The 19180-nt window shown below is 38.4% G+C and overlaps 1 protein-coding gene across 5 annotated transcripts; it reads right to left on the bottom strand.

The window, feature by feature from the left end:
* Positions 1 to 642: 642 nt before the first annotated feature.
* Positions 643 to 18960, bottom strand: slc27a4 (solute carrier family 27 member 4). Of its 5 annotated transcripts, none has more exons than XM_085463427.1 (14): positions 18869 to 18960; positions 17338 to 17499; positions 15497 to 15707; positions 15211 to 15394; positions 13680 to 13838; positions 12689 to 12758; positions 12415 to 12506; positions 11095 to 11204; positions 9227 to 9436; positions 7288 to 7414; positions 6733 to 6870; positions 6474 to 6638; positions 5174 to 5320; positions 643 to 4627 (listed from the first exon to the last, which is right to left on the bottom strand). In XM_085463427.1, exons 2-14 carry the CDS (start codon positions 17496 to 17498, stop codon positions 4470 to 4472), a joined length of 1932 nt encoding a protein of 643 aa, XP_085319553.1. In that variant the 5' UTR covers position 17499; positions 18869 to 18960; the 3' UTR covers positions 643 to 4469. The 5 variants fall into 5 exon arrangements, with proteins under 5 accessions (XP_085319553.1, XP_085319550.1, XP_085319551.1 ...); XM_085463424.1 differs by lacking the exon at positions 18869 to 18960 and adding an exon at positions 18463 to 18574; XM_085463425.1 differs by lacking the exon at positions 18869 to 18960 and adding an exon at positions 18263 to 18456.
* Positions 18961 to 19180: the final 220 nt, after the last annotated feature.

Here is a 19180-nt window from a genome sequence, read left to right as displayed (position 1 = left end):
TGTTTTTCCATATATCTTTGAAAAACAGAGGTTAACAAAAACAAACAAATTTCAACAGCTAAAATAACATGGAAAATGGACAGTATGAGTTGTGGATTTAAATGTTAAATGTAGGACACAATTACACCAGATGTGTTTGTGGTGCACGCTCAACAGGTGACAGGTCACGTCTAAAAAGATTTGTCCTGGGTCTAAATTAGTGCACGTTTCCTGTACAAATCTGAGGCAGAGTCATAAACTATCTTAAAAACAAACAAACAAAACAAAACAAAACAAAATTCAGCAAAATCTGCAGGGACCAAGACATTCATTTGAATCAGCATTGTGAAGCTTTAGTAAACAAGGTGCACCTCTCTAGAAAATATCAACATGTACAAGTTTTTGCAGTGCTTTGATGAATATATGCATGTGGAAAAGAAATAATATTTTGCTTAAAATCTCTCTTTGAAATCAGTTTAATAGTTTATTACATTAAAGTTACCTTCACATTCCTTTTTTAGGACACACCTTGATCTAAAATGACCTGCTTAGCCCGATATTTGGTACAGCCATTAAGAGGAGCCTATCTCACTATCAGAATTCAAACTCGACAGTCTGCATCATCAGAAGAAAAAAAAGTGTCATTGCAATCAGAGTCCAGTGAAGAGTTTAAATATTTTTTTATTAATAATGATGATTTTTCCATTTGCAGCTCTGCTTTTATCTCATTTTCTTGAGATGCATGATGTATACAACGAGCCTTCAGTGGACAAGGGGACATCAGTGTGTCACACACACAGCACACCTCACAGACCTCCTCTACGCACTCTGCACAGAACTGCTGTCTATGGAGTGAGACAATAAAATTATATATACTGAATTAAAAACAAACAACTAATCCTTTTCCACATATGTAGGCAGACATGTTTGAACCACGACAGGGAGGAACAAAGAAAAGTGCAACACAAAAAGATGTGTTATACATAAAACAGCCAGGCTGCGTGATCACCACTCAGTTTAACTTAACTGTGCCTTAAGAGGTGACTCGTCACTTGTATTTGAAGCGACATACATTGACCGATCTCATTATGAGCTGGGAAGACTGGTGACAGCTTGAAGCCTTTGAGGCTTTCCTCACCAAATTTGACCATTTCAGAAGTTTTGTTGATTTCTTAGTATGAGAGAAGCTGAATGGTCACACTGATCTCCATGTGTGAGTGTGTTAGGGACTCATGTTAAATCCAAACCGTACAACGATAATGTAAATGTATTCAGATGGTATGGGAACTTGGTTCCTCAGAGTCATTTTAATGACATGCTAAATGAAAGATCTGAATCAGTTTTAAACTTCTTAAACAAATTATCATGCGTGATCATGACCATGCCTAGTTTGTATAGTGTAGTTTCTGACTCAATATTTATTCTCTCAGACATCACAAAACAAAGAGCTCTGAGTAGATGCAAAAAAATCAAGTGTTTCCCTGAACCAACCCCCCCCCCCGGCAGATCCTGCTAAGAGAAAAAACAAAAAGCCATTCGATTGTCTTTCAAAATGCATGAATCCTCTTTTCTTATATCAAAGCCACAAAAAAGCTATGATTTCACACAAACAACACAAAAGCAAACAGATGTAGCAGTAAAACAATCAAAGTTCAATTAACAGTTGTTCAAAAATAATAATTTAACTCATTAAAAATAATGGAAACATCCTCTTCAGAGTGCTCTTTGTGGGACTGTTTAATCACACGCCCCCTGGTGGTCAGGGTCGATGAATGCAACCCCTCAGGTAGAAGCATCATAACAGCCAAACTGAGTTCCCTTTGGATATACAAATCAGACTTTACCGAACATGATCACCATCACCATCACTTATTTTCTTTTTCATACATTCATGAGAACATTTCACACTCATCATTAAAGAATAAATACAAGTTAATGAGAGAGACGGAGGAAGCAGCAACAAATCTGTCGAAACAGTTTAAACATAAACTGCTGAAAAAGATAACTTGCTGTATTGTAGGCAACTTAGGATGTGATCAGTTGCAATGTAAGAAGAAAAACAAAAACACACACACACACAAACAGGGTAATGGCAGACTACAAACAACACACTTTGGTAAACAATATTTGCAAAAAGGTTTTGAGCGTTTGTTTGGAACGTCATGTTACGAGACCTTCTGAACCATCTTAAAAGTCAACTACCGTAAATAAAACCATCAAGTTGCAATTAGGAACTTAGGAAATATGTGAGATGTATTCAGATTTTTTGTTTTGAACAAATGTCTGAATCCGTAATAACACGAAGCAGGAAATGAGTACCCGAGAGAAACGGATGGGATTGGAGGGAGAGGAGAACGGGGAAGAGATGAAGGGAAAGGAATGGGCCGGTTGGCAGAAAGTACAATAAAGGCTTAAAATAAAAGTGCTGAGCAAACAGAAACTCGGGTAAAATACTATATGACAACCCAAGAAAGAAATACAAAGCAAATAAAACTGTTAGCAGACATGTTAAAGTTACAATTAGGACTAAAAGAACAGAAGAGTTTAAAAACAAGAAGTATAGGTTGGTCATTGGAATTGCTATCACAGCAGCCTTGGGAAATTGGACCCCTGCCCAATGACAAAAACAAACCCTTCCTGCACCTGGCAGGATAAAGATGCCAGTCCAGTGGCTGCCGTGAATAGTTATCAGACAATTTTCAGGAAAATATTTGGAGCTCCTGTGATCCGCGCCAGATTTGCATGACTAGTATGTCAGGTAATTCGGAGACAGACAAAATTAGGTCATGGAAGACGGACACCAACAGAGAGTGAAAGATGAAGTCCAAAAAGGAAGCGTGTGGGCCAGGGCCTGTGAACCTGGGAGGTGAACTCACAGTAAGGCACAGTGCTCTGCTTGTGGTTGATGATGCTCATTCATGCTACAACCTCAGAGAACATCTACTGCAAACAACAGACAATAACATTGATGACAAAGCATGTTGTCTTCTCTTCTTCTACTGCTCCATGTTGATGCACTCCTTCCAGTTCAAATGTTCCTGCTCCCGCCTTTGAATCTTTGGATCATTCAGCATTCCCTCAACTTGTAGAACATCCCTTTTAGCACCAGATAAACTCCTCACTGATCAGGTGCTTTTGCCACTTCACTCAAATTTATATAATATACACACCCTAATATAGGCAAAGTCTACCTTTCAGGACAAAACCTGCACAAAACAGCCACACAGCAATACTGGACTCATGCTCAGTATGTGAACAAGTCCTGTTTATGGAAATAGCTCCATGTATTTAGTCCAGGATTGAATCAGTCTGATCACATGACTTTGTGTTTTAACAGCTGATATAAGGAGGACTCCCCAAGCCATTGAAGCACAGATTTGGATACACACAAAGCAGAAAAAAGACAACAGAAAGACTAACAAAATAAATTAATGTCTGTATTTTCTTAAATATGTAGAAACTACAACTTAAATATATTTGGTGTATCTCAGACATTTAAATACAAAGCTTTGTTTTTCTTCATTTCCGATGTGGATAATTATTGCACTGCAATTGCTAGAGCCCTATTTACACCTTCAACCACTGGACTTTGTTTTTACTTCTGTTACAGGTCAAATATGTTGGTCTTTAAAAAGCAAAGAAAGAAAGAAAGCCTTTGGATTTGCTGTAATACAACAGGAATGGAAAAGAAAAGACAAAGAGCTGAGAGTTAAAGGAAATGCTTTGATACATTTGACCTAAAACAGGACGTATGTAGCTATTCCACATGTTTGTCACTTATGGCTAATTGTGCAGGTTAAGTCGACAGCAGTAGCTTCAGTCTGTCACAAAACAATCTCACTAACAGAACAATGAACAGAGAGATAGTTTAGGTCCAAGTAGGTCCCTCTGTTATCTCACATATTTAATGTACTTAATCCATGTTCTTCATCAGCATCCTTTAAGTCTGTGTTTATCTGGAGTGTCAAGTTTTTGCATCCTGGATGCTAGGCAGCCTATTCCTCTCCTCTTGTTCCTCCTTCATGCCAACAATAACCTGTGGTTTAATGGACCAGCGTTTACAGGTGGGAGTGTATGAGATCTGTTGGTGGGCGAGGGAGTGCGTGGTTATGAAGGGTGGCTTCAAGTCACCAAGCAGACCTGCTTTCTAGGTTTGTGCCTCTCTCTTTGTTTGCTGAGGTAGCGAGAGAAGTTGTTGAGGAGTATTCAGGAGCGACGGGCAGAGTGGAGTGTGTGTTTTTGAGCGTGACGTGCATCAATCTGTTATTAAGGATGTTAAAGAGCAAAGTGGTTTTGGGAATACGTGTGTGTGTGTTGGCCTGTATATGGCTATTCTCTTCTTTATTGTAATGTATTATTTTTGTGACTAAGGGGACAAAATCTTCTAATTTGGTCACACATATTGTCTTCTGTATTTGTGTGTGAAAGTGTGTGTGTGTGTGTGTGCAAGTATGTGTGTGTGTGTGTTGATGTAGTGGTCAGCCTGGTCATCACAATTTGCATTTCCCTGACAGAATGGAGCGGTACAGCTCCTCGTCCAGCTGCACGTAGCGCCCTTTGCTGGAATCCAGGAAGTACAGTCTGCCTGACACTGCGCTGGGATCAAAGCTGTCCCGACGCAACTCTGTCTTCTGAAACTTAAAAGTACCTAAGAGAGATACACAGAAAGAGAATGTGTAGAGAGATTCGCTTGCCAAACAATGCCCTTTAATCAAAGTACTCCAATCAATGCTAGTTTGTCTCTTATGAAATCTGCTGTATTTGTAAAATACATCAAATGTATGTTTTATAAAACTATAATACTATCTAAAGTTGAGATATACCTACTCTATTCTACACTGAAGAACAAAACTGGAGAAATTCAAAGTACTGAAAAACACAAATGGAGTTTTGTGATGAAAAGAAAAAAAAAAGTGTCAACAAAGCAAAATATAATTTGTTGCATGGACTCAAAGAGATCAAAAACTTGCTGTAAGGTAGAAATTAGATTACAATATATAATTTCCCCATTGAAGACTAAGAGGGAGCAGAAAAAAACTAACTTCTACTTAACTGAAAAAACTATGGAAGTGGCTGAGAAAGTTTAAGACTCAGACGGCACTTCAAAAGCAATTGAAGCATTCTGTAAACTAAACAAAGAAATGCGCTTCCTTTCTTATGCAAGATATCAATATTTGGTTGAAGTCATTTTTACCTGTCTTGTTGACCTCTGGGAGGAAGCGGAGGAAGACAGGTCTGGCATATGGAGGGAGAGCCTTCTCCATGTCTTTCACAAACTTCTCCAGGTTAGTGGAGTGAGATGGATCGGCAATGGCTGCCATTCCAGCCTTTCCCTCTGCTCCTGTGCACACAGATGCAGGCAGGTCAGAGGAGGAATTCTAGCGCCAGCTGAGGTTGAAGTTCAGGTCATGTTTGTGCAATGAGACCAAAAGCCTTGTGGAGAACCTTTGTTTACACAGTATCCCACTTGTATTTCTCCCTTTCATATAGCACCAGAGCATCACAGAAGCTTCAGCTTTGTACAGTAGATGAGGCCTGCCTGGCAGTCAACATTCAGCTTTTATTATATTGACACCACTAACTGACTTTATGCATTGTCTTCCTGCACAAAAGTAACATCTCTTTGAAAAATAGCATGCTTATATGTTTGTGTTTTTACTGCTGTGGCAGTATAGTCTTCATATACCTTCTTTGTCACTGTGCAACAGGAACCTAACACATTTTGACTTTGGGGAAATATAACTGTATTAGAGTGAGTGGAAATTGGAGCCTCAGACTTGTTCAAAACACCAGTGGACCTCAACTACAACTCAGTCCTTTACAGCAAAACATATATATATATATATATATACATATATATATATATATATATATATATATATATATATATATATATATGTATATGTATATGTATATGTATATATATATATATATATATATATATATATATATATATATATATATATATATATATATATATATATATATATATATGCACTTGTCTATTTCATTTACACATTTACTAATGAATTGAGACTTCATTTAAAACGTGAGATAATACTTGTTAATAAGAAATTGTGCACAAGAAACATGTTTTATTCTAAGAAATAAACTCAAAATGTTTACCATCCTGGGTTTGCTGGGCATTAAATTAAAAAAAAAAAAATCATCCTTGAATATCAAATATCAATATCAAAACCATCTGCTCTGCTGTAATTCATCTGCAATATGAAGTCCAGACGGTCCTGCGAATTCTGGAAACAACGGAGTCAGTTTATCCAGCAAGCGTAGCTCCAAGCAAAGATTTCTAAATTACTCTAAGCTTCCTTTTCGGTTAAAACTAAGGTATATCATATAATATATCATATAAAAAGCCAGTGTGTATGATTAGCCAACATTTATATATTACCCAGGATGTTAATGACTATTAAAGTATTAAAAAAACAAACAAAAAAAACAAAACAAACAAAAAAACAGAAATTCCGAGATATTACCTGGTACTTCCACTCCATACACAACGACATCCTTCATATCTAGGAGTCTGCTTAGAGTTCCTTCCACCTCGGTTGTTGAGACATTCTCTCCTTTCCAGCGGAAAGTGTCTCCTGTTCGGTCTTTGAAGTACATGTGGCCATACTTATCCATGATCAGCACATCACCTAGTGAGAAGGAAATGATTCAGTATTCAGTTCATTCAGTCATAATGGCATACGGTAAACTACTCAATATGTGTGTGTGGCTAAGTGCTCCAACCTGACAGATAGGCACTATCTCCCTTCTTAAACACACTATGAGCAATCTTCTTGTCAGTTGCTGTTTGGCTGACGTAGCCGTCAAACCTACGTAGAGGGTCATTCTGAATGATTCTGCCAACAAGCTGTCCAGGCTCACCTTGAATGAGAAAGAGATAAGGAACATTAGTCTTTTTGGAGCCCCCAAGGATCTTAAATAAGACTGCTTATGCATATTATGTATTCTGGAAAGTCTAACACACAGATTATAAACACAGTGCCATACTATAATTCTGAGCGGTCACAGCCTTTCTGATGAGTAAACTACTCTAGCTTTGTTTTAACACTATCAGTCAGCTGACCCTTAGTGTTTAGAAACCTACAAAGTATTACTGCTAAAAATACAGATGACATGTTCATCTTTAGTTAATAAAGAAACATGCACCATTTTTATGGGAATGTATGAGCTGTGGATCTACACGAGGTGTTTATTACTACTTAAAAATAACATTGTAAACTTATTTTGAGCTTGTTAGGGTTAAAAGAGATGTTTGGTACAAGTAGACTGTAAACCCACCAGGTTTACAAGGAATACAGACACCATCAGGTCCCCTAATTAGCTCCATGGTCTCTTCATCAACCCTCACCAGTCTGATGGGGTAGATGAAGGGTAGAATCTGACTGTTGAAGCCGCACGCTCCCATCTGATGCAAAGACAAAGAGCAGCAACCACAAATCTATCAGTATGGTGAGGACAATGAAAGGCACACATACAGTTAGGTCCATAAATATTTTTCTCATTTTGGTTCTGTACGTTGACACAATTAATTTAAATGAAACATCTCAGATGCAGTTAAACTCGAGACATTCAGCTTTAATTCTGTGGGCTGCATATAAATATTGCATAAAAAAAATGTGAGGAACTAAAGCATTTTAACCCCCCCAAAAATCCCCTTCATTTAAGGGGCTCAAAAGTAATTAAACAAATAAATAACTGAAAATAAAATGTTCATTTCCAGTACTTGGTTAAAAACCCTTTGCTGGCAATGACAGCCTGAAATCTTGAAGTCACGGACATCACCAGATGCTGGGTTTCCTCCTCTTTAGTGCTCTGCCAGGCCTTTACTGTCATTTGTTTGTGGACCTTTCTGTCCAAAGTTTAGTCTTCAACAAGTGAATTGCATGCTCAACTGGATTAATATCAGAATTGGCCATCCAAAAATATTCCACTTCTTTGGGTTGCTTTAGCTGTATGTTTTGGGTCACTGTCCATCTCTATTATGAAACACCACCCAATCAATTTTAGTGCATTTAGCGGGATTTGAGCAGAATTCATTTGGCTGCTTCTGTCCTGTGTCACATCATCACTAAACACTAGTGTCCCAGTGCCACTGGCAGCCATGCACGCCCAAGCCATCACACTGCCTCCGCTGTGTTTTACAGACGATGTGGTTGCTTTGGATCACGAGCTGTTCCAGGCCTTCTCCATACTTTCTTTTTGCCATCGTTCTGGTAGAGGTTGATCTTGGTTTCATCCTTCCAAAAAATATTTTTCCAGAACTCCGCTAGTTTTTAAAAAAAAGATTTTTTATTTAATTTTTTAGCAAAGTCCAATCTATTCTTGAGGTTTAAGAGTGGCTTGCACCTTGTAGTGAATCCTCTGTATTTACTTTCATGCAGTCTTCCATTTATGACTTGGATATTGATATGCCTACCTCCTGGAGAGTGTTGTTCACTTGGTTTGCTGTTGTGAAGGGATTTCTTTTCACCATGGAAATGATTCTGTCTTGTGTGTGTGTCCAGGTCTTTTTTGCATTGTTGAGTTCACCAGTGAATTATTTCTCAGGATGTATCAAACTGTAGATTTTGCTATTTCTAATATTGCAGCAATTTCTCCGATGTGTTTTTTCTGTTTTTGCCACTTACAGAAGGCTTGCATGGAGAGCACCTTTGACCACATGCTGTATGTTCACAGCAAAATCTCCCTAATGGAATCACCACACCTCAAATCAACTCCAAGCGTTTTATCTGCTTAATCGATAATGACATAACAAATACTATTTCATTGGCCCACACCTGCCAATGAACTAGCCTTTCAGTCAATTGTCCAGTTACTTTTGGTCCCTTTAAAAAGACAGTGGCTATGTGGAAATGTGGATACCCTCAAACGAAAGCTGGGAGTCTATAACTATAACTAACGATAATTTGAATATCTATTAGTAAACAGATAAAAATAACAAAGCTTGTGTCAGTGTCCAATTATATATAGACCTATCTGTATTACAGCAGCTTACAAGGTGCTGTTATGTTTAATATTGTGACCTTAGAGGATTAATGAAAACAAAAACCTCTGAATTATTTTTTTAAATTTATGCAACTTGATTGATTAAGCAGTCTTTGGGATTCTAAAAGACAATACTTTACCACAGTGATGCCATTTTAAACATTTGGATTCATAATGAAATAAAATTTTGCCAGTTCAACATCACCAGTTTTTTTGGGAGACATGTTCCTACCTTGTTATCAAAGTTGCCCAGACTGCAATTGCACTCTGTGGCTCCATAAAACTCTGCAATCTGTGAAATGTTGAAGCGGTTCATGAATTCCTCCCATATGGACTGACGCAGGCCGTTGCCCAGTGCCATGCGCACACGGTGCTGTCGCTCTGTGTCACGAACTGGCTGGTTCAATAGATACCGGCAGATTTCTCCAATGTACTGCACAATCTGGAGGACAATGGGAATAAAAACAATCAGTAATGAGACAAAAGTTAAAAAAAAAAAAGACTGCTTAATGGCTTTACAGCAAGCATACAGTGGTTGGACAAAGAATTGAAAGAGCTACGGGGATAATATTAAATCTTTAAAGGATTTTTACTGAAAATGACATGATATAGAGACATATTCTCAAAAAGGAGATTGTAATGTGCCGCTGTGTTGTACCTAATAAATCAAATCTGTGACAGGGACACCCTGTTTCAGTTTTAAGGCTTCATGTAGCAGGAGATAACAATAGAAAATCTTTTTGTCCTAAGCAAATCTTCATATTAGCTTCATTTATTAAATAAAACATCAGATGGTCATCAACTCATTACCGTTTAACTTTATGTAACAAAAAACTAAGCAGTGCTGTGAAAAACTAAGTACGCCCTTATGTAAGAAGCAGCTGAGTGCTGCTAATCAAATGCACTTGATGAACTGGTCATCACCAAGTTTGAGCACCTCTATAAAAGTAGAAGTTTTAATATTTTCCTGGTCTGGAGCATTCAGGTATGTCTTAACACAAAGTCAAGGAGGAAAGACATGAAAAATGATCTTAGAGAAGCAATCGTTACCCACATATCAACCTGGGAATGGTTATAAGGCTATTTCTAAATAGTTTTCAGTCCATCATTATAAAGTAAGAAAGATTATAGTGGAAGACATTCATGACATTTGCCAATCTTTCCAGGAGTGGATGTTCCAGCAAATTCACTCAAAGGTCAGACTGTGAATGCTCAAAGTAACTGCAAAAAACCAAAGAGCTACATCTCAGACTCTACAAGCCTTGGTTAGCATGTGAAATATTAAAGGTCATGACAGTGCATTTCGAAAAAGACTGCGCCGTATGGCTTGTTTGGAAACATTGCCAGGAAAAAGTCTTTTCTCCCTGTAAAGAATATAGCAACACGGTTTAGTTTTGCAATGTTGCTTCTGAAAAATCATCAAAACTTCTTGACCAGTGTGCTTTAAACAGATGAGACCATCATGTCTCCAGTGTTTGGCCATAATGCCACAGCGACAAACACCTCACATTAATTTTTAAGGGATGACGAGATGTTGGCTTGTTTTGCAGCCACGGGACCTGAGCACCTTGCAGTCACTGACTCAGTCATGAACTCTTCTGTAAAGCAAAGTATTTTAGAGTCAAATATGAGACTAAATGTCTGAAAGCTAATGCTTTGCCAAAACTGGTTCAACCTGACTGAAATGCTGTGGTACGACCATAACAGAGCCGTACACGAATGCCTGCAAACCTCAATGAACTAAAGTAACGCTGTGAACAAGAGTGAGCCAAAATTCTTTCAGAACAATGTGGGAAACTAATAAAGTCATACAGAAAACGATTACTTTAAAGTTATTGCTGTTAAAGGTGGTTCTACAAGCTACTGAATCATGGTTAGTTTTTAAACTAACCTTTTGCATTTTAGCTAAGTTTCTGTTAAATAAATAATGACATGGTGATGTGTCAATGTGTCCTGCGTTGTTATTCATCTCAGGTTGCATCTACATAATGATAAGACTTTGAAAGGAACTGATTTTTAAAAATTATTTTGTGGTATACAAAACTTTAGAAGTGAAAGAGGGTGCAGTTTGTTTTTCACCTGACTGTGCAACATGCTTACCGTGCAGTTATATTTGACACAGTCATCCCAGAACCGTGAGGCAGAGAACTTCTTTCTGATGACTACAGTCATGCCGTGTATTAGGCACTGGCCAACTCCCACAATGTTTCCTTTAGACAAAAAATAAAAAAATAAAAAAAAAATAAGCAAAAACTGTTTAAACCAAAGCAATTATCAGATGAACGTAGATATCGCTATCTACGTTCCAGAAAACTGAACAATGATAGCTAAGAGTTAGAGACGGTTGACATATTAGCATTTGCAAACTGGCCTTTTATAATTAATCTTTCTATCTGCAAAAATTACAACACAACATTGTAGTAAGAAAACATGAACCAGTGAAGTCTCTCCAAGTTTGAAGAGTTATAATTAGTATCTTACTGTAATAGACAAAATTTACATCTATGTTTGTTTTTATTATCCACCAAGTCCTCCCACACAATCACAGGGTGATGAACCAAACTTGAAGCTTGGCACCGCCTGAAGGTTCTTATCAGATTTTATTTCATTAAGATGTTGTCATGTTGCCTAGCAACCACCTAGCAACAGGTTAAAATGACCTCCGTATACATGATATTACAATCATCATAGTCATGTTGTTTTGCAATCACCTAGCAATTTGCTGAAATTACCTTTTTAAATTTTTTTTTTTAACTTTAACACTTAAAAAAAATAAAAGCATCGCAACATTTTGATTTCATGGTCAAGAGCACAAACAGCGCAAATAATACTGTAAAGTGGGTGCTTGCTATTAAGAAGTATCCCACTAACAACTGATGGAAACATTACATGCAAAATATTTTCCACTTTTAATGTACTTAAAAGCAAATAAACAGAGATGCAGCATAGTATTTGGCATTGACTCCTCTCACATTTTCCGCTGGATTACAGCAAAACTATTTTGATCAAACACCTCAGTCCTCAAACTAGCAGTAATATTATTGGCTGTTAAATTTAGTTTTGCTCACATTTGTTCATTTAGGATCTCGCCATGTGGTTGCCTTTTGTAGAACATCAATTTCTTACATTTATTTATATTTCATTATTTTGGGATGATTAAATGAAAATATTTGTTGGGGTTTGTTCTCTTTTATATGTTTATGGTCTTAAAACATTCCTCTTATCAGCTGTTTTAAACGATTACAGGTGGTGAATGAGTTTCTTCCTTTTTGGAGGTCTTTACTGACACAGTTTTGTTTAAACCAAGAAAAAAGCAACGATTTTCTGAATAATGTATTAATCAAACTTTGGAGGAAACACTCCAACTCATTCGTAGATTAAAACACCTCCTACCTTTTTATGTTCTTTTAACAGACATACCTGCAGAGTGGTAAAGTGGAAGGCAATCATACAATACATCGTCTGATGTCATCCTAAAGCCATAATACACCAAAGCTGCCATGCGATAGTACCTGAACACCAGGGCGGGGTGACGAACAAAAAGAGAAAAAAGTCAAATGAGCAAATACAAAAGCATTTAGTTTTATTTATTCCTCTCACTTTTTAACAACACTGCTTGTTCTTTAGATGAAAGCTACATGGATCAACAAAGAGAACAGCTGCATTCCTGTGTGTCTGTTTGCCTCCTTCCTACCTGCTGTGCACAACAATAGCTGCTTTAGGCATCCCAGTGGTTCCTGATGTGTAGATGTAGAACAGGCGATCTGAAAACAGCACAGAGAGAGTAAGACAATAGCAGAATCTGGTATGAGTGGGTTTATCATGTGCTTGAGTGCTTATACTTATACATGTATGCGTAGTTTAAATGTTTACTTTTAATTTACTGCTGAGTCCTCACTTTTGATTAGTTTTGCAGGAGGGTAAATACTCACCTTTCATTTCTATTTACAGGAATATTCACAGTTTTAATTATAAAGTCCTTTTTTAAGTTACAGAACTGAAGCATGGAGACAGAAAAAAGCAGTATGACATGACTTGATTGTGAACATTGTGGATTCCATTTGTTTTCCCTTTTGCACCGTCTTAAAAAGGCAATACTTTTAGTTGCCTCGTGACAAGTCATCAGTAAATCCCTAAATCTATCAAAATAAAACAAAGGGAGATGATTAATGATAGGTATAACTCTTATTTGCCTGTGCCCATCATATCATTAATTACACAAATTCTTTATTTAATGAACATATAGTGCATTATGTGAAGAAATAGTTAAAAGGGTGTGTCTTTTTTGTGGTAAGAAATATATCAAACAGAAAAAAGTGACATTCTTGACAATTCGCTTCAGTGGAAGTTGTTTTTTTTGTGTCAATATAAGTTTAGAAATTTGATTTCACATGACTGTGACTCATTCCTTGGATCCAAAAATATTACTCGACACCTGCCAAGTAGTCAGTGCAGCTAGAGAGACAAAAATGCAAACAAATAGTTTTCTGAAATTGGTATGTTGTTTTAGTTAGAGTTGGTGCTAGGATTTTTTCATAATTTTATGACTGATAACCAGAAAAATCATTATTCAGCATTGTTCAGTGACATTTTCCTTAACCTGCAAGAAGATATCACTTTAAACCAAAAAAAGAAAATTCCAGATCCTGAATGGTTGTAAGATCTCATGGACACGGTGCTTTTACCTACGAAGCTGCGATCTGGCCGAGGGGGTAGATGAGAAGGGGCACCAGCCACCAGGGGCTCGAGGCACTCTGTTCCCTGTGGGACTCGTTTGGGATCCCAGTCTCCAGAGCAAAACATCTGCACTGCCTTCCCCATTGAACTATGGACTTCAGACACAGCTGTGAGAACAGAAACAAATTCAAATACATCAAATACATGTCACGTATCCTTATCACAAGACAGCTGCACATTGTTCAACATTTAAATACAAGAAAGCTTGCATCCTTTGCAAACTTTAATCAGTGACAAAACAAAGAGTATAGAGAGTGGTGTAAAATACAATATATACAAATGGTTAAAGGTTAAAGGTACAGTGTCACAAAAAATATATATATGTAAAAGGAAGTGAATCAGGCAAAAAAGGGAAACAACAAATCGAAACGGCTCTCGTATTTCACCTGAGGGGAAAAAAGATCCAAAAGCCTTATGTCATGCCTAGGCACTAAAGCTAGTAGCTTGAATTTTGACCTATTCTGTAAAAGAGCTGTGTTTCCAATTACTTAAAGGCATAAAACACACTAAAAATCCATTACCCAGTACAGAGCCTATTCCCTCGATCTCAGAGTGACCAGCTCAAAAATCATTCACTCTTTATAGCTGTTGAGATCAGGGCTTTCCATATTGGGCAGGGACCCAAGAAGGCACCAAGAGGAGAGTGAATTACATCTACAAATAATACTTGACCATCCTACCGAGCTGTGGCAGTTTTAGATAATGAGAGTTCAAGCTCAGGTAATACAAAGGCATGTTTGCAGGTTTGTAGAGTGAGCAAAATGAGAGTTAATTCACGCAATGTCAAACATACAAAACACACAAATATGATGACATGGCATTTAACTTAATACTCACTACAATCCTAATCTTACTGGCAAGTGAAAATGACTTTTTCATTTGTTTTATCTATTTGACAGTATTTCAGATATAATGTCAAGGCTGGTGTAACCTAGGTGGAATATGCACAATTTACTTTTTTAGGTGCTGTAATTAATTTAATTGAAACAATATATTTGTTTCAATGATGATGTATAAAAACCAACATGATTTTAAAACAGTGTGTAATGGTTTGATCTAGCCCCTAACAAAAACCATAACCCTCAGTTGATTTGACCTGAACACTGTACTATCAGACGTGTCTATGTCACAGTGGTTCTGCCTTTTATCTGCCTCCTATCATGCAACACATTTCTCTGCAGAGCTCAGACCTTGGACACTGCAGACTAGTGGCAGTCCCTCCCTCATTACCTTATCCCTTCTTTGTGTTTATCAGTCATTTAAAGCTTTACTGGCTGATACTGAAGAAACACCTCCTCCAAAACCCATTTGTCTTTATGACCTCTGTGGCTGTCTCCCCTCACCACTCACCTCTCTTATTGCACAGGAACCAGAACAGCATTCATCAGCATATGACGATGCTGTACAGACTGTTATGCCTCAGCTTTCTCGTCTAACTTTCGAATCTATCCAACTTTCATCTGCCCTCTTTGCTCTTACCATCAGTTAGCTCTGAACCAAAGATCACAGCCTTGGCATTGGAGATGGTGACACAGTGGACCAAAGCATCTAGTCTTAAATTGAAGTTGATGAGAGCCGCTTCTACTCCAATTTTAGCCATGCCCAACCATATGCCCACGTACTGCGATCTGTTCTCCATGAAAAGGGCCACCACATCACCTTCCTAATGACAGAAACAAAAACAAAAAAGACAGTAATATAACTTTAAAAAGATTTGCTTTTGCTTAATTGCTTTTAATGAAGCTTTATTGTGTTGTACATCTACCTTAAAGCCTCTTTCCAATAGCAGGTTAGCCACTCTGTTGGAGTATTCATCCAACTGTCGGAAAGTCCATCTCTCCCCAGTGCCCTCGAAGATGAGCGCTGTTTTGTCCCCATGACGGTGCACCGTTTCAGCAAAGATCTTGGGAATAGTGTTCTTCTCTCTGAGGTGGCGCCTGACGTTCAGTTTCACCCGCAGTAAAACACTGGCTGCACTGAAGGAGCAAAAGAAAACATTACTGTAAGAGAACAAATAACTTAATGATTCCCAGCAACATTAGCCATTTCACTGTTCATAATTTGCTGTTATTTTTTTGCACTTTTTAAAAAAAAAAACATTAGCATTAACATTTGCAGCTCATCTGCTTAAATCCACACCATGTATCAATAGATCTGAGAAATGAACAAAGACAACTTGATGTATCCTGTCTTTTGGCAACAAACATTTGTCTAACGATCCACCAAATTCCCTTTTGCAAAAATACATAAACCACCTTTTAAAGAAGCTGTACTTGAATGTATTGCGAACTGTATCCAAACCACATTACAAAGCATAAAATATTTCAACAGATATGGCTTGGAGGCCCACAAGGTCAAATTATGCATGAATGGCAATTCTCAGCACTTTACATTTGTGGTACAAAGGTAGTGGTCAATCTCCTGAGCAGTGAATAATTACAGAAATGTCATAAAAAAAACAATAAGCCAAAGTACTTCTTGGCTAGAGTGAGGTAGCGACAATATGCTTATCATTACATAAGAGAGTTATTTCATGATGGTCTAGATAAGCATTTATTGTTGCACAGCTAGTTGAGGCTAATTACTTTCTTTTGTCATGCCTTTTCTTACTCATACGGATCTATTGCTTAAGAACAGTACCCATTATAAAACTATAGCCTATTTATTTCTAATGCCTTAGTGACTCTTACAATGTATATACCTGAGCTTTGTCACACAAAAATGCCTCATCAACAGCTCGTGAGTCACTGTGTGAAATATATGATTCGTTAAGATCCAATGCTGCACAGAGTCTTTCTAACCTTGACACTTTAGACAATAATACAATTGATCAATAATACAACTTAACGTCATAATTCTAATCAAGCAGATGCCAGAAGCAAAGATAATAAAATGTATAAACAAGACTAAACATTAGATGTGGCTAGTACATTTTCTATGACAATTTAACAGAAAAGGAGGACAAACAGTAATATTTCGTTCTCTAATCATGAGAAAACTGGGTGACCTTTGTATATAATGGGTCCCTGAATGGCAGTAATCCCTAATGGGTAGATTATTGTGTCGCTGTTCCCCTAAAGAGATAATTTACAATTTCCTGTTTTAAGATTACTGCAGCTATTGAGGAAAAAAGGAAGTTAACCTCAAACCAACTACAATGCCAGTTTCCACTTGTAAATACTGGCTTTAGGTATGCCACTTAAAACATTTGCTCCTACCCTTCTCTCTGTCCTCTGGACCTTTTGTCTTAAATATTTGAGATTGCGTGTTTAGAAACAGGTACAGAAGGAATATCTAGCCAGCTCTTAACAAGGGCTTAGGAACTAACCCTTGTTCGTGACAATTATGTGGTGAAGATGAGAATTTATCTGCAACTGTGAAACAACTTGCATGGATTTCTCCTGTTTTTGCAGATTTAGCACTGTGTGACTATTGAGGTCACATTTAACTCTGTCTGAATTTCAGAGCCAAAACTACAGGAAATTGGCCACTGGGTCACAGTTAAAAGTGACATAGCTCATGCCAAATGATTTGGAAGACATAATGCATCTATGGTCCAATTTTATGATTTTGCATTTAGCAAACAAACATAATTCCAATGCTTACTGTAAGTCTCTGCCAACTGTTTTGGCAAAGATATCCAGGAAGTTCCATCCTCCACTTCCCAGATAGAAGATCAGGATGGCTGGAAGAACCTGGTACCAGGGCAAGCCCACCAGCAGCCTCAACACAAAAAGCAGGGCAGTGCAGCATGCTAGACGCATCATCCTGAAAGAATGCAAACACATATAAATAGATACAGAAGGGTCTGCCAGCCCCCTCTGTATCTACTGATCACAAACATTTCAGGCCAAATGACTGAAAGGTTACGTGCACGTTATATGAGCAAACAGAATTTTTGAATCCACTTCCTTAGAACTCAACACCTTAACAATGTTATGGTCTATGGTTTTGTTTACATATCTGCAGTCCATTTCAATCCACTGAGTCAGCTCTGGTAGACTGAAGTTGCGGTGAAGGGTTACCATTTGAAATAGCGGAAATTTAGAGTCTTGGGTGACCTCTGGGTATTCATGATTACAGATGAGATTGTAAAACATTTATAAAATGTGTTAAGCTGGGTGGAACCCTTAAATTTTCTCTTCTTGCTTGAAGGAGAAAACAAAAAGAAGCCTAAAGGCTCTGTTCTGAATTCACAGCAAACAGTCTAAAGTGACAGCAGACAGCACATGCTGACACAGTTTCCCAGTTGCCACCTGATACAGCCAGGAAGATAAGCCTAAACAGTAAATGATATCTTCACACCCATGTTTGTTATTTTTTAAATAGCCTTTAAGCACAATACATATAGAGATGATTGATTTCAGTTCATCATCATCAAAAGGCCATTTTATAACCCCCTCAATGCCTCCATACATCTGGCTGTAATTGTGATGATGTTAGCTCCATCATGCAAATTCAATAACTCCACTGCTAAAATATAAACAAGCACAGAGGAGAGCTCTGTGTGGACGATTACATTACCCTGAACCTCAAACAGATCGACGTGATGGGTTCGAGGGAAAGAGATGCATTAAGGGGAGAGGTGGCCACTTCCCGGTAAGAAAAGAGCTTCATCATTCGCTGATGCCGAACCCGGAAATTTTCATGGCGCGTAGCATTGCGGTAGAGGCTGTGGCAACGACAGGGGGAAGGCTCAACCCACTGTTGGCAAGGTTACACCTCACTAACCATGCCATGTGCATTTCAGACGAAGCCTTTTTTATTGCAACGACGTTGGCCAAAATCATCAAACTGATATAGGTTATCATGGTAACAGGCGCGCCAGGGAAACAGGATGCGCAGCGTATTGTGCGCATCGGAAGCGGACAGCGTGACACCATGAGCAGCTTCTTTCAGGAGATGAAGATGAGGCATATGGTGTAATCGCACGGTTTGCTTGTCGGGGACAAATGGCCGTCTCAAATGTAAACATCGGACACCCCGAGTCCCGTCAGCGGGTTAATCGCTGACAAGGAGATGACGAGCCGCCGCTGCTCCTCTCTCCTTTCTTCTGGCGAATAATAAACGGGCCAGTCCCTCAAACACCACGCCGATCGATCTGGGCTGAGGCAGGGACCCATTTCCGTTTACATACCTTGCACCTCCTTCACAGCATGCAGGTACGCAGAAATCCCAAACGTGAAAGTCGTTGTGTGCAATTCCACCTTGATCGGCTTACAGGCTAGCCTGGTCGCCCCCCCCACTCTCTCCCTCCCTCCGCTCTTCACCGCCGCTCGGTCGGCTTGACAGAGAAACGCACACGGGCTGACACAAGCACTGGGATCCCCCCCCCCTTTGTTAATATCACAACGACCCGCTGCTCCTTCTTCGAAATCGCCTGGCAGTCTCCGTCGACTTTGATCCCACGATCATCATCCGTTCATTGTCATAATCATCAATATTATCA

Source organism: Copadichromis virginalis, linkage group LG7 (assembly GCF_057382275.1).
Source record: "Copadichromis virginalis isolate Kocher_CV1m ecotype Utaka linkage group LG7, C_Virginalis_male_GT1.1, whole genome shotgun sequence".
Taxonomy (NCBI): domain Eukaryota; kingdom Metazoa; phylum Chordata; class Actinopteri; order Cichliformes; family Cichlidae; genus Copadichromis; species Copadichromis virginalis.
Note: the sequence above shows the minus strand (reverse complement) of the source record. Positions and strands in the feature narration are given on the sequence as shown.

Coding starts and splice junctions, on each gene's coding strand:
- slc27a4 (XM_085463425.1), bottom strand. CDS start 18,351: ATGATGAAGCTCTTTTCTTACCGGGAAGTGGCCACCTCTCCCCTTAAT. Junction 9,437..11,094: donor GTGTCAAATATAACTGCACG/GTAAGCATGTTG, acceptor ATTGTCCTCCAG/ATTGTGCAGTACATTGGAGA. Junction 5,321..6,473: donor GTATGGAGTGGAAGTACCAG/GTAATATCTCGG, acceptor CTGTGTGCACAG/GAGCAGAGGGAAAGGCTGGA.